This window comes from Penicillium riverlandense (assembly GCF_028828495.1).
Source record: "Penicillium riverlandense strain IBT 135883 chromosome Unknown utg000001l_segment0_segment0, whole genome shotgun sequence".
NCBI classification, from domain to species: domain Eukaryota; kingdom Fungi; phylum Ascomycota; class Eurotiomycetes; order Eurotiales; family Aspergillaceae; genus Penicillium; species Penicillium riverlandense.
Genome location: NW_026643194.1, coordinates 1,035,555 through 1,050,257, shown reverse-complemented (window position 1 = coordinate 1,050,257; position 14,703 = coordinate 1,035,555). Strand labels below are relative to the sequence as shown.

General features: G+C 51.8%; 7 protein-coding genes across 7 annotated transcripts; 5 read left to right on the top strand and 2 right to left on the bottom strand.

Annotated features, from left to right (window-relative positions):
• Positions 1–391: 391 nt before the first annotated feature.
• On the top strand, positions 392–743 carry N7474_000435 (U6 snRNA-associated Sm-like protein LSm8; the record flags this gene model as incomplete). Its single annotated transcript, XM_057191850.1, has 2 exons — positions 392–416; positions 472–743. 2 exons carry the CDS (start codon positions 392–394, stop codon positions 741–743), a joined length of 297 nt encoding a protein of 98 aa, XP_057056803.1.
• A 1,311-nt stretch (positions 744–2,054) lies between these two features.
• Positions 2,055–3,167, top strand: N7474_000434 (uncharacterized protein; the record flags this gene model as incomplete). The annotated part of the gene is made up of 1 exon (XM_057191849.1): positions 2,055–3,167. The coding sequence occupies one exon, from the start codon at positions 2,055–2,057 to the stop codon at positions 3,165–3,167; it is 1,113 nt and encodes a 370-aa protein (XP_057056802.1).
• A 929-nt stretch (positions 3,168–4,096) lies between these two features.
• On the top strand, positions 4,097–6,421 carry N7474_000433 (flavin-containing monooxygenase; the record flags this gene model as incomplete). Its single annotated transcript, XM_057191848.1, has 10 exons — positions 4,097–4,793; positions 4,859–4,879; positions 4,939–5,042; positions 5,104–5,277; positions 5,334–5,430; positions 5,482–5,553; positions 5,607–5,639; positions 5,697–5,947; positions 6,003–6,231; positions 6,294–6,421. 10 exons carry the CDS (start codon positions 4,097–4,099, stop codon positions 6,419–6,421), a joined length of 1,806 nt encoding a protein of 601 aa, XP_057056801.1.
• Positions 6,422–7,494: 1,073 nt separating this feature from the next.
• On the top strand, positions 7,495–8,596 carry N7474_000432 (uncharacterized protein; the record flags this gene model as incomplete). The annotated part of the gene is made up of 3 exons (XM_057191847.1): positions 7,495–7,791; positions 7,850–8,032; positions 8,078–8,596. 3 exons carry the CDS (start codon positions 7,495–7,497, stop codon positions 8,594–8,596), a joined length of 999 nt encoding a protein of 332 aa, XP_057056800.1.
• Positions 8,597–9,075: 479 nt separating this feature from the next.
• On the top strand, positions 9,076–10,633 carry N7474_000431 (FAD-dependent oxidoreductase; the record flags this gene model as incomplete). The annotated part of the gene is made up of 2 exons (XM_057191846.1): positions 9,076–9,707; positions 9,784–10,633. 2 exons carry the CDS (start codon positions 9,076–9,078, stop codon positions 10,631–10,633), a joined length of 1,482 nt encoding a protein of 493 aa, XP_057056799.1.
• Positions 10,634–11,068: 435 nt separating this feature from the next.
• N7474_000430 (protein ERV29) lies at positions 11,069–12,288 on the bottom strand (the record flags this gene model as incomplete). The annotated part of the gene is made up of 5 exons (XM_057191845.1): positions 11,069–11,141; positions 11,189–11,253; positions 11,314–11,807; positions 11,894–12,006; positions 12,122–12,288. The coding sequence occupies 5 exons, from the start codon at positions 12,286–12,288 to the stop codon at positions 11,069–11,071; spliced, it is 912 nt and encodes a 303-aa protein (XP_057056798.1).
• Positions 12,289–12,837: 549 nt separating this feature from the next.
• N7474_000429 (uncharacterized protein) lies at positions 12,838–13,944 on the bottom strand (the record flags this gene model as incomplete). The annotated part of the gene is made up of 1 exon (XM_057191844.1): positions 12,838–13,944. The coding sequence occupies one exon, from the start codon at positions 13,942–13,944 to the stop codon at positions 12,838–12,840; it is 1,107 nt and encodes a 368-aa protein (XP_057056797.1).
• Positions 13,945–14,703: the final 759 nt, after the last annotated feature.

Here is a 14,703-nt window from a genome sequence, read left to right as displayed (position 1 = left end):
TTCATTCTGTAGTTTTGTTTTTGTATATCAAGTCTGTAAGCTAAGCTCCAACACGTGACCCGCGCGATCTTTCCTCGTTCGGGATTGTCGTGCACTCGTGGAGTCAAGTGCAACTCCCCGTCAACCCTCAATTCCTTCCATTCTTACCCCAGTCGACCGTCTCAGGATCCCTTAGTGCAGCACGACGGAGGAAATCCACGACCGAGCCGAGCCTCTTCTCTGGGGTGGTGGACGCGACAGGTCTTTCAAGCTACGACGCCAACGACAAACCAACGACACACCCTGGCTTGATCGACCTTGATCCAAACGGGCCAGGTGACCGCATTGCCCGCGAGCATTAGACAAGCCGAATCCTTTATTCGTTCCTGCCCGCGCGTTCACATTGCTCACCATGTCTCTCCAAGCGTACATCAACAGTGAGTCCCCCAGCCCATGCGCTGACACCAATTCCCAAACTAACACCCTTGCCAGAAAAGGTCCTCATCCTCACCGTGGACGGCCGCACCCTCCTCGGCACCCTCCTCTCCACCGACCAACTCACCAACCTCGTCCTCTCCAACACCATCGAGCGCATCATCCGCACCCCGGACGACGACGAGCCCTCGTCCCAGATCGAGCATGGCCTGTACCTGATCCGCGGCGACAACGTGGTCGTCTGCGGCGAGATCGACGAGAAAATTGACGCCGACATTGACTGGGCCAAGGTGAAGGGCGAGGTCATCCGGGACACGAAGAATGCATGAGTTTCTTGGCCAAAAAAAAAAGCAAAACCATTTCCGCTTTTCGACCGATCATTTATTTTTCTCGGCGTTTTCTTGGGGTTCTGTGTGGACTGGAATACATTTGATACATTTACATTTGCATGCGATATGACAGCGACTACTTCTTCAAGCCGGGGTGCGGATGATGAAGACGAGCCAAGCCAAGGTGAGGCTGCGGAGCGTGCTAGTCTATAACTGGCGCGCGCTCTCTGCCACTGCCTCGAGTCCTGTCGGGTTGCATTTGGCCTCCTATTGACGCAACCAGCGACACCGGGCAGGATTCACATGCTAGACCTCTGCCATGTGGTTTGACGCTCGGCATCGGCCGTTGATGATCATTGCGTCGCGATTTGCGGGGGAGACACGGAGGCGATCCAATGGGTTGCGGAGGCCGTGTTCGGATTCTGGAGGAGGCATTGGAAATTAAATCCTCCCTTGGGCAGGCAGAAATACCGTGAGGCGAGAGTGCCAAGCGCGCGAGTGCCGGATCTGTCCCCTAATAATCACCATTTATTCCTTCTTCAGTCAATGCTAATCCGACACTACGGAAGACCGCCCCTTTTTAGTTAAATGACCACGTGGGAGAGTAGTTAAACCTGGCGTCAAAGAGCGATCCATAATCATAATCAGGCTGTGTTGACCAAAAATCCCAAAAAAGGGGGTCTAGGTACGCTAGGATGCTGGCGTGGCCCCCGGTCGTGGTTGCCCGATACCCCGTGCCGGAGGTGGCAACGCTGAGTTATTTGGGTTAGCGAACAGGAGACACGTAATCTAGGATGTAGCACGTAGATGATGATGATGATGATGATAATGATTATTATAGGTCCAGCGAGGATGTTATAGGTAGTGTCCTGGTCCGCCACATTCTTCGCTAGGTCACATCCCAGGTTAGGCCATTGTTCTACCCAACGACCACTAAGCCCCATCGGAAGTACCGGCCCCTCCTAGTTTCATCTTACGCTCACTCTGCCATCACTCTTGGTGGTCTCTCTCTCTCTCTTACACTCCCCACTCTCTCCCTCTCTCGCTTTCTCTTTTTTTCCTTTTCCCTCTCTCCTTCCTTCTCCCTCTAATCTGATCACCCCTTGAACCATCCAGGTCGCTGGCCGACCTCCCATTCTGCACTCTCTGCGTCCATCCGCCCCCCCTATCCGCGCCATCCCCAGCCCTTCATGTGGTCCTTATTATCGCTGCAGAACAACACAGAACCAATACCGGGTCCCCAGCCGTCCTCGTGGGCAGTAAGCTCGGTCTGATTTTTCTGAAAATCCTCCCGCCTCCCTGCGCGTGGCCATGTGGTTCTACCGCGGCGCGCAGTCGGCCGTCTTCTACTATGTCACCTGCACCCCCTGCGCCAGCAGCTTTGATCGCCGGAAACGCAAGAAGGATGCTGCCCGCTCCCAGCGCCTAAAGGATAAATATAGCGACCACCATACCCACCTCGTCTCCGACCAGCCGCGCCCCTTCCCGCAGCCTACGCCCTTCAGCACGAATGACGGCTGGCGAGATGAAATCGCCCTGGGTCCCGGGCCCCCAGCTCGACGAGGCGGGCAACGCAATAATGTTCGGCGCGCCGATAGTTGGAATACCGACCAGGAAAACCAGGACTCGTTGACGAAGAAAGATAGGAGCGGAAGCTTGATGCATCCTCTGGGCGAGCGGTGGAATAATTGGATGCGGTATCAGCGGGAAGATGAGCCGCTTTGGGGTCAGGAAGTGCAAGGGTCGTCGATTGGGTTCTCGGGTCGTGGGCGCGCGGATCCGAACGAGTCGTCGAAATATTATATCGCCCGTGTGCCACCTGTTAACGACCTCCATCCGCCGATTGTCAGCGGACCGCGCAATCGTGCTGAGACCCGGTGGATGTTGCAACCACCACCGACTGCCCGCGTCATGGCTGGAAAAGAACGATTCAATTTGGCCGCCAGTGACAATATTGGCGATGACAAACGCTATCCTCGCCTGATCCAGGAGAACGTGGACCCCAACGAAAAGAGCGCGGTGCGAAGCAGCAACGAGGCCGGTGATGGGGCTTTTGATGGCTCATATCTGCTCCGTCGGCCATCCATGACCCGCCTCAAATCCGAGAGTGCCCTGTACGATGACCATCACACCACACTTCATTACCGCTCCGACTCGATGTTCTCCATGGCCAACTCTGACGGCCACTCGCCTACCGTCTCATGGAATCACCCGGATACCCCTGACACCAGACCAAACTCCAAGGCCACCGATGATAGCGGCAAACTGCCGCGGCAGCAGATCTCCAAAACTTTGTCTACATTACAGCGAGACAACAAGAAGATCCATATGCTGCAGGTGGAGATAAGCGATGATGCCCGCGACGACGTCGAACTCGGCCAACTCGAACGCATCCGCCCATGGCGCTGGAGCATGGATATTTGATGGCTTTTCCGCGGCGCCTACTCTCCCGGTCTTCTCACTAAGACCTCCCACCTTCCACCTCCTATTCGCCTGACACATCACCTAGACTTTTTTCTTTCGCCTTCACCTCCAAGCTGGAGTTTTGTTTCTTGGCTACTCGGCGTTTCAAGCGAAAAGAGCAGCGAGCATTTTGTCTTTTTTTTCCCCCGGGGTTTCTATTTGCCTGCCCAACAACCTTCCAATCTTATTCCGTCAAGCTCTGAGTTGTTTGTCTCTGGCTGGCCCAGTACATCAAGAAAAGGTCAGACATGACGAAAGGATAGAGAATGGAATATTTCAGTTCACTGCTTCAGTGCAGTTAGAGCATGACGGTCAGACAAAGCACTTTGCCTCCTTTGATTTTTGGAATTATGATGATTCCACCCTCCCTCCTTGCCACATTGGCTCTTGACACCTCTTTCTCATTTCCTTTTTTTCGGTTCAGCTTGATCCTTGGTTCGCTTCCTCCCTCTGCTATACCTACACACCACCCTTCCTTTCTCTTCTTGTATCATAATCCTTCCCACCGAAGCGGGGGATACCCATACATAGTATAAATACAAAAATTATCAAATCTGGAATTCTCGCATATTATGTAGACAAATAGAAGTGGTTAAACCTATTTTGAAGGAAGTTACAAGAGATATTCGATGCCTTGGAGAATTTTGGTGACATCTAAGCTATGGAGTACTATCGTGAAGAAGCTCCGAACGGCAAGTTTCACCGTTGACAACTAAGTATCTTTTGTGATGATTATCTAAGGAGGTATGGGCTTCCCCTCTCATCGGTACTTCAGATTGGGAGCGTATACTTGCGCCCCTCATTCTCCTTTCCCGAATGAGGCCCCCGGCGAAGTTTTCTCATTAACATTCGAGATACCCAGAAAAAAGGAAAACGAAAAGATCGCAAAAATGGGCTCTTATGTTCAGCGAAAACAAGCTGTTCCTCTTGGAACTTTGAAAGGCGCTCTCCCTGAGGTCGTCATCTTGGACGAGGTTGACCATGCCTCTGCCGTCCGTTCAGCCATTGAGAAACTCGAATCCTTAGATGCCACGTCTCTCACAGAGGGGGCATTATGGAGAGATCTCTGGGCTCTCACGGGCACATCTAGGACATTCTATGGCTCTGATACTGTGTCCTCGGCGTGGAAAGAGCTCGCGGACAAACATCATCCGCAGAACTTTCGCTTTATCCCTGACTCGTCGCTAGTTATGAGAGTTGGTCCTGACCACGCCTGGATTCAAGGAAGATTTACTTTTGAAACAAGAGGTAGCATACCAGAGGTGCTAGGATCAGGATTCATCGGCCTTGTTCCCACAGGAGATGGTATTTGGAAGGTGTGGCTTTTAAGCACGGTTCTAGAACAGATCAAGGCTCATCCGAGCTGTGATATTCTCGAACCCGAGCCGGAAACCGAATCTGCGATACCTAAATCTCTCTGCTTGGAGATTCCAGAATTATCTACATTCGACTGCGTGATAGTCGGCGCAGGAATGGCAGGACTAAGCGTTGCCGGTCGCCTTAAAGCACTTGGAGTGTCATATGTTATACTCGAGCAGAATGATCATATCGGTGACAACTGGATAAATCGATATGACTCTGCACGGCGTGAGTGATTTCTCCCATTCTTTTCGCTTGAAGCATGAATAGGTGGCTAATTTTGTCTCCTCCAGTCCATACGATAAGAGAATACGGTACGATCACATCTTCTGTACCGAATTATTACTGCTGCAAAACTGATGATGGCACCAAGGCCACCTCCCGTTTTCACGTACTTTTCCAGAAGAAGATCCTCGTTTCCTTGCGCGGGAAGATCTTGCCCGTGGCTATAAAAAATATGTTAGTCAGTATGGAATTGTAAGTCTTCCTAAGCAGAGCAAAGCGATATGTTGACCATAATTCTAAAATACATTTCCAGAATGTATGGCTGAATACCACTCTCGAGTCAGCTTCCCGGGATGAGAAAGAGAGCACATGGGTGCTAAATGCCAGACAAAATGGCTCTCCTGATATATCTGTCATCCGTGCTCGTCATCTTGTTCTGGCCACTGGTTCTGGTCAGATACCAAAGATGCCAGCACTTTCAAACCGGGTAAGCTTCAAAATCACGATTTATATCGATATATGAACTAACAAAAGCTTGTATAGAAACTATTTCATGGAGAAGTACTGCATTCCGTAGACTATAAATCACCCAAGGCATGGAAGGGAAAGAAAGGAGTTGTAATCGGCTCCGCCAACACAGGTAAGTCGCTCGAGGAGTGAATTATCCAAAGAGTCTGATGCATCTGCTTAGCCCACGATGTTGCGAGCGATATGCTTGATGCTGGTCTGGAGTTGGTTACTATGGTGCAGCGAAAAGCTACAGGTAAACGGTTGTCATGCTAACATATTCGTAGACTTACGCTAAAAGTAAGACAGATGTCATTCCGGCTGAATACCTCGGCCATGATGGTAAGCAATAGCCTTGCTTTTGCTACAAACATTGGTCACAGCTGATATTTTGGCTAGCTATTTACAACCTCAAAATCCCGACAGAGACTGCGGACAGAATCCAATTTTCCCTACCTATTGCTGTCACTCGACAGATTGCCATGAAAAATATTCGAGCTAAGGTTGACAAAGACCAAGAAAGATTCGATGCCCTAGAGCGTGCCGGCTTTTTAGTACGGCGATATTGTGACCCTTTCGATTTCCTCGTTGTCCGACAGGGAGGCCATTATCTTGATGTCGGATGTTCTGCAAAGATTTCTGCTGGCCTTGTATGTCCCTCTCACCTATCCCTAAGTAACTACTACAACACTAATGATTAGATAGATCAAAATGAAGTCAAACGTGACACCCATCGCTTACACACCCACTGGGCTTGAATTTAGTGACGGATCCCAACTAGATGCAGACGTTATAGTTTTCTGCACTGGTTTCGAAGACAATATGCGCACTACGGCAGCCAGTATAGTCGGGGATGATGTCGCAGACCGTTTGGAAGATTTCTTCGGAGTTGACGAGGAGGGTGAGATCCGCGGAGCATGGAAGCCAATGAATTGTAAGTTACTCAAGTACCTCACACAGATCTATTTGTCTAATCATCCATGTCTCTATATCTAGGTCCGGGTATATGGTATACTGGCGGTGCCATTGGACATGCTAGATACTTCTCCAGATTTGTGGCATTGCAGATCAAGGCCGACGTTGCAAACGTACCTTTGCAGCAGTACCACAAATCTCCTGTGTAGATTGGGATCCCAATGTGTTTTGTAACATAAAGGTTCAACACCTTTATCATCACCCGTCTTTGGCTGTTTAGTCTATCTCTCTTCTTTGCCCATCTCGCCCCAGGTCCTTTATTTCAATACATTTCTTGTCTGTACATGGCAACAGCCACTACTATAAATAGAAATTAGCCTCTATAAATGCCTAATGCGATAGCATTTTCATGCACTTGAATAAAATCTACCTAGAACATGACTGTCGTGAAGATCATGGCATTGACGGCGACATTACGGAAGGTCTTGGAGCAAACTATGGGGCAATGATGAGGGCGGAATTTTTCTTTTGCCTTGAGTTTTGTCTCTTTCCCCACTGAGCTATCCCCCTAGACTTTTCGAACTGAATAATAGAAGACTATGTATCTACGAAGGCATTCGAGTGGCGTCGCTAGCGGGATTACGTTATGAGCGAATCGACTTCAGGCAGAAATGCAACTTTATCTCCTACTACCACAAATTGTCCCACGAGCAAGTTCACGCGTAAATGTGAGACGCGTTAATTATTTCTGTGCTGTAGAGTGCCACTTGGGGCCATGGTCAATGTCTCAGGCCGAAGCAAGGGCTGCTCGACGTGTCGTCGGCGCAAGATCAAGGTCTGGCCATCCAGCGTGAGCCTTGAGTGCGTGATCTAACATCTTCTCCAGTGTGACGAGTCATTCCCAGAGTGCTTGCAATGCAAAAAGGCCGGCTTATGCTGTCCTGGGGCTCGAACGGGTGCATTTTTTGTGCACGCTCTCCCAGAGCGACCATTAAGCAGATCCTCCGCGAAGCGAAGGCCGCTGAACTCGAAGTGCGAGCCTATTCTCAGCCCAAGTAGCCATGGAACAACTTCACCAACGCCAAGCCCTTCACCTTTGTCACTTCAGCAGCCTGGTCGTGCCGACATCTTCGACCAGCTATTTGTCTCCCACTTCATCGAGTCATTTGGCTTCAGGGCATCCGTCTCAGTCAGCCCATCTCCAACATGGCTAGATAAACTTTCTGTGTTCATCGTCTCACCGGTTCCCGATCTTGTGAAGCACTCTATTCGTGCCGGGTCGATGTTCTTTTATGGCACCCTGGCGCAGGATGTCGCAATTCGAACAGAAGCATGCAAGTGGTACATGAGGGCTCTACAGGGTCTTCAAGATGTCTTATCACAAAATGCCTCGCCGTTCACCGGGGATGTGATTTGTGCTGCTGTAATGCTTACCCACTTTGAAAGTTTAGCCGGTACATCAGAAGGAGCCTGGTATCAGCACGTTCAGGGCGCGTCTATGATGCTTGAGACCGGAGGCCCAGAAAGTTGTCGAGATGGGTTTCTACACCAGCTATTTCGTCACCTGCGGCTGTTAACCGTAAGTCAAGATGTCTTATCAGTTCTGAAAATAAGTTGACATTTCTTTTAACCCTCAGTTTGCTGCGTCATTTGTTAAAAATGAGGGCCATGTCTTCTCTACGCCCGAATGGAAATCGGTTCCATTTGAACTCCATCCAAAAGGGCCATTTGACTATCTCGTTGACATTCTTTTCTCTTTGCTGTCATGCTTGACAGTTGCGGATGAACTGATCAAAGCCCACGGCGACAAGGCTGATGCCGTAAGGCAAAGATTGAAAACTTTAGTGCTGGGGCTAATATCCCAGCTACACATTTGGTGGAAAGGATGCATATCCATGGCCAATATTGGCGAACCCAACCCGGAGAGATGGATGGAGGCCACCAGCGAAGATCCCGAGAGTCGCTGTCTTGATCCCCATTATTTTCCAATCCTCCCCCACTCAGATATGCCTACAGCTGCACTGTTTGCACTCTATGATTCTGCAAACATCATCGCCCTTCGCCTTCTATTCCTTGTGTCATCGTCCGCATACTTATACGAAGAACGCATCCAGCGACATGCACATTCGATCCTGTCGGCAAAGGCTTTTATTTCGGCGATTCCTGACCCGACTTCTAGTCGGGGCTCTATTATGGTGGGCTTTCCATTCAAAATCCTCAGTATCTGGAGTCCACCCGGGCGAGAAGAGAGCCCCCAGGATAAGCAATCAGCAAGCTCCTCAACCACCTCCACCGAGCTCTTCGCGAATATAGCTGCCTACGTGCTTCGTCTGCACAAGCCTGAACTTCTTGCAGAGGGTTTAGGTCACAAAATAATTGCATAATTGGAGTACGAGGGCCCCTTAGACATTATGAGGATCTAGTTTTGGTACATGTCACTGGAGATAATGCCATAGATCAAGAAAGCAACACTGGCGCATTGCAAGTCCAGCTCTATGCGTGGCAAATACTTATTTTACACTGCTGCCTAGATCTTTGATGATGCCTGAATTTCCAAGGGCAAAAGGACTGCGTTTCGTATGGAAAGAAAAGAAAAAAAGAAAAGTTCTCTGGGCATCAGCACCTTGAGAGTACAGCAAGAAGGCGTTATAAGGTGATTGGCCACGGAGAACAATTGGATGAGTAGACCTAACCGTATCCGGTTAGATTTGCGAACTAGCGCCTAAAAAGGCGGGTCCTCGTGATCGGCGAAGTATACGACCCAGCCAGTACTTATACCTTCGGTTCAAATTCTTTCATCGTTCATTCCCTTCGTTCCTGTCATTCCGTTTGACATTCCTCAAACTCAGACACCAATATCCCAATGAAGATTGTTATAATTGGTGCCGGCATCGCCGGATGCGCGGCGTACCTTGAGCTACACAAACATCTTCCGTCCTCGGACTCGGAGGCAAACCATGAGATTACCATCTACGAAGCATACAGCACAGATGTGAATGTCACTGCAGATCAACGCGACGAGGGAGAGGGAAACACGCATTCTTCAACTCTCATAGTTGGCGGAGGCCTCGGCATCGCCCCGAACGGTCTCAACGTCCTCCGACGTCTGGATGAGGATCTCCTACGGGATGTTGTACGCGGCGGCTACGTGGTATCGACGTCCAATCTAAAAAACAAGAATGGCTCCACGCTGCTGTGCATGAAGCCAACGCCCAATGACGAGAGTGGCGATGATCCCGAGAAGATGCACATGGTGGCGTGCAGCCGCCATTCGTTCTGGAAGGCCTTGCGTACACGTATCCCGGATGATCGGATTATTAACAAGAAAATCCTCGAAGTTGTTTCTCATGCTGATAAGAGGAATGTGATTCGTTTTGTCGATGGCAGTCCACCAGTTGAGGCTGATCTGGTCATTGGCGCGGATGGCATTCGAAGTACGGCCAAGCGGGCCTTGTTTCCGGATGCCGAGGAAGAACCTTATCCTCCTCAATACGAGTGAGTATTTACTTTAGTGCTTGCATTATAGCGGACGGTCTGGAAGAAGTGCTGGGCTGATCACCTGGTTGTATAGGGGTCTTGTCGGGATTGGAGGATTCATCCCCTCTGCCGAAGTGAAAGGTCTTGTCGAGAAAGGCTCTATGAACTTCATACACGGCGGCAATGGGTTCTTCGGATATTTCTTCTCCGAGAGCGCAGCTTCGGAAAAGAATCGAGACTCACCGTATCACGTCTCCGAACCAGGCGACTCCCTCGCCTGGTGGTCAACCTACGAGATTGAAGAATGTCCCGACCGCGATACACTTGACATGGCCGCTGTGAACCGCCAGCTGCAGGAGAGACATGCACACTGGAAAGACCCCGTTGTTCGGAAGATTCTGGGGTCGCTTCACGTGACGAACATGTATGCGACGTGGACTTCACCTCCGCTCCCGACATGGGAACGTGACGGGGTTGTTCTAGTGGGTGATGCAGCTCATGCCCTGCCGTCGACTTCTGGACAGGGCGCCTCGCAGGCTTTGGAAGATGTTGAAGCGTTTGCCCTTTTGTTGGCTCATTACCTCGGAGAGGCAGGCCAAACTCAAGAATCCATGAGTCTGGCAGATCAAAAGCGCGCTATCAAAGCAGCCGCGGCCAAATATATGGGCCTGCGTGAACCGCGTGTCACAGCTATCTTGAAAGCTGCCCAGAAAATGCAGAGCAATAAGCGGGATATGAGTGTGTTCAGAGAATACACGATGTACGCTATCATGAAAGTGATGGGTAAGAATGTCCTTCGAGATCTCTCCCCAGATAATACTGACACAATCGGTATAGGATTTTTCCCCAGTCTGATGACTGGCCAAATTCGCAAAGTCATGGATTACAACATCGCAGACGATGTTGCCCGGGTCCTAGTTGCAGAGAAGGGGGAAACAACATAAAGCGATTTCACTACCAGACACATGAGGAAAACCAATGCAAGATATCATATAAATTCCCTTGGGGCTGTTGATTTCAAAAAAGTAAATATCTCGCTACTCTCTCTCCTGATCTCCCTCTGACAAGCCAACAAAATAAAACGAGCGCCGAACACACGACCACCTCTCATATTTCCCAAGGGCGCACATGGTTGAAGGAGTAGGGGGCGGGATATGTTTTTGATATAGATTCTCACTGCCCAACAAGGCAAAGAGCGAGTTGGGTTGTCGTTCTTTCCAATAAATCGTGTCTTCTCTTCCTTTCTTCCACCGATTTGCCCTCCCTCCCCGCTCAGTTTGTCGGACGGATGCAATTTGCCATGAGATATATAGAAGAGACATTCAGATCATTCAGATTTCGTGTTTTTCCCCCTCCATGTCCTCTGCATTTTTGTCCTCCTAATAGACCTTCTTCTTCTCGTCCATGCTGAGCTGGCCGGGGCCCATGTTGACCAGGAGCAAAAGACCGCCGCTGCGATATGTTAGAATAGGAGGCTCAACGGAACAGGTGAGACTTACACGATGGACAGGATCTGGAAGAAGTCGTACTTGGTAAAGTCCTTGTTCGGGTGGTGGGGGTGGAGCTGGACAGACACAGTTGTTAGTTTGAGGGTACAAGGGACACGATGAGACAAGAAACATACCGTCCAGAAGTTGTTCACAAAGACATTGAACACACTCAGAAGCACAACCAAAATTATAGCACTCCACTTCGCCTTGAAGCCAACGACGACCATGATGCAAGCCACGAATCCAAACAGGCTAACAATCACACGCCAGAAGCTCCACTCGCCCGAGAAGACAAAGCCCACAAACAGGAAAATGAGCAGCACGCGGCCAGCGAACTGGACGTACATCTTGCGGTCCTTCTCATCGAGCTGAGGCAGGCCGGCGGGGACGAACTTCTTGCGCACCCACGAGTCCGAGATCACCATGAGCAGACCGCCGATGACGCTCAGGTTGCGCAGGAAGAAGTTCAGGTCGAAGATCAGGCCGTAGCCCAGTCCCTGTGTGATCACCACACCCAGCAGGCCGGCTACAGCATACTCGGTGTGTTTGCGGGCAATCACCAGCGTCGAACAGACGGCCATGGCGATGACGTTGACGATGAGGAAGAGGTGTGTGATTCCCCAGGGAACTGTAGACAGGGCATTGGATGTTAGTTCGGGGGTTGGTAAGGGCGGTTGGGACACTCTTTGTCCGACGGTCACCAGGGCGTCTTACTCTTCCGGTAATCATTAAGGTAGAGTAGCTGGTCGCTCCATTGCGTGAGAATGCGCAGCGAGTCCTCGATGAAGGTGACCACGATCAGGAAACGGCCGATGGCGGGCAGGTACCTGGAGGGAGCAAATTGAACACCGTGTCAGTCAACGCATACCCTCGATCCCTTGTTTTGGGCTTTGTTTGGGAGCTGGTCGTGCCCTCGCGAGAACACCCAGGGAAACAACATACGGCTTGACCGGGTCCGCCATCATATCTAGCCAGTCCTCAATCTTGCTCGTCTGCTCACGGATCGCATCCAGCGGGCTGGGGTCGCTGGTGGCATCGGCGCTACCGGGCCCGCCAAACGGGTTCTGGTGGCCGAGGTTGTAGCCCGCAGTGCCGCGGATTTGGGCCATGGCGGGGGAGTGGTCGAGGAAGGGGTATGGGGAGGTAAAGAGGTGGAAGAGAGAGCAAGTGGTATGAGATGGAGTTTTTGGAGGAGTAAATACAGGGTGGAGTCCAAATTGTGTACAAGACGCCTTTTCAGGCCACGATGTTAGGAACTCGACGCTAACCGCATTGGGCATAGTGACGACATTCTATACAACACCATCCTGGGGGCGGGGATTGAGGTGTTAGGATCGAACAGACAGTTGAATAGTAGCCCAGTGTCATTGTGATACACAGTCTCAACATACAAAACAGTCCCTCCACGCTTTTTGCCCCCCTGCTTCTCCCGCAAAGCCGAGCGAGGGAGGATTCACCAAGAGTCAACAGACAATACGCTATGATCAACCCGGCCCAGGCCCCGCCCGCGGCGGAGGGGAGCGTGCTGGTATTATGGGACACCCCGAAAAAACGCCCAAAGCCAAATCAAGGAGGTAGTAAATACAAGTCAAAGGTGAAGGAGAAAACGGCATATAGACGGGAGAGAGAAGAAAAAAGTCCAAAATGCCTCCTCCACTTCATGCGGCCCAGTCCGAGTCCAAGGGGTGGCCCTTCTCACTCGACTGCAGGATGTCGGGCAGGTAGGTGGGCTTCACCGTGACGCGTGGTTCAACGGGCATGGGAGCCGCAGGGGTGGGCTGGCTCTCCGATGTGTCGCTCACGCTCTCCTCGGCCTTGCCGCCCTTCTTCTTGGGCTGCTTCTTAGAGACCGTGGTCCACTCGTCCTCGGCATCGTTGGCTCCCAGCATGCGCATCTGCTCCTCCTCCGAGGGCAGGCCCAGGGACCACTTCTTCGGGGCCGGCGCCGCAGGGGCAGGGTCGAAAGTGTCCAGGAGCTCGACGGGGGCGGAGGCGACGGCGGGGCGCGAGGCGTTGACCTCCTTAGTCTGCCAAGCGTTGCTGGGGGGCGGAGTTGACCGAGCAGCGGTCTGGCGCTCGGACTCCCGGGCCGAGTGCATCTGCTTCTCAAGCAGCTTCCGGCGCTGCTCCTCGGCCTCCTGGACCTGCTGCTTCCGCGCCTCGTTCTTCAGGCGGTTCTGGCGCTGCTTCTTGGTCTCCACCTGCTTAAAGGTCTGCGCCCTCTGCTTCTTGGGCTCGCTCTCCACGTTGCCCGTGACCCGGAGCACAGACGCTCCGGGGGCAGGGGCCTCCAGCATATCGGACACGTATCCAGCCGCAGGCACGGCGTTCACCACGGGCGAGACCGCAGGAGACAGATCGTCGTCTGCATCGGCGCCGGTGGTGGACGAGGCATTGCTCTCAAGCGGAACGGCGGCGGCCTTCTTGGTCTTCTTCTTCTTTTCGCCTTTGGCGGCCGTCTGGGAGGTGCCGTTCTTGATGCCGGCCAGGCGTCGCGCCATCTCCTTCTGGTCAATATCCTCGTCCGGCTTCTCATCCTCGGTGGTTGGAGGCGACACCACGGTCTTCACCACGGGCTTCTTGGCCGCTTCCGGGGCAGGCTTGGGCTTGCTGCGCTTTTGTTTCTTGGGCGCCACCGTGGCCTCGGTTTTCTCCACGGCGGCCTTCATGGCGGCCTTGGCTTTGGGTTGGGAGCCATTCGTGTAATACCAGCCCAGGCCGCCAGCCACAACCAGCAGGATTGCCCAACTGATGTAGGGGTTCATGGTCGTTGAGCTGTGCACTCATCAGTCAGTACCATTATCGCTCGTGGGTGGATGGTAAATCGTAGCACATACTCTAGGGAAGAAAGCTAGACCGGTTGTGAAAAGGGAGTTCGTCGGGAGGGTCTCCGTCGATTGGAGAAGTGAATGGTGGTGATTGAGGAAACGTATTCGGATTCGTACAAAGGAAACGGGGAGTATGCTAGGCGATGTAGAGCGCACTCAGGCCAGCATGGAGACTGAAAGGGCGGAGGCGGAGGAACTGATTGGGGGATTGTTGGTTGGGGGAGTCGGTTGGCTCGCAGCGAGAGTCGATGATGGAGGTGTTGCGGCAATTCTTCTTGTCCGAAGGTGGTGGGGAATTGCGCTCAGAGAGGGAGGAAGGAAGAACAAGCAAAAAGGTCACTCGAGCATGGACACGGTAGGCCCTGGCGCAGGAGAGAAAGCGAAAGGAAAGGAAAGGAACAAAGATCAAAGGAGAGGAACAAATGAAGATGGGGAAAGGAGATGAGAAAAGGACACGAGGATCCAAAGGGGTGTTTAGTTACGGTATCGTACGTGTATGGCCTGGAACACTGCACCTCAACTCACCACCCTTGGGACCAGGCCTCAGCACTAGTTCCTCGCTACCTGCCACGATGGCGGTCTCAGTTGCCTCGTCGCTAATTGTGCCTACTGGCCAGCGTGGGCCAGATCCCTGGGAATGCTTAGCTATGGCCATACCCTGGTAATACGAGACCTAGGTGATCCCTAGAGATCAGG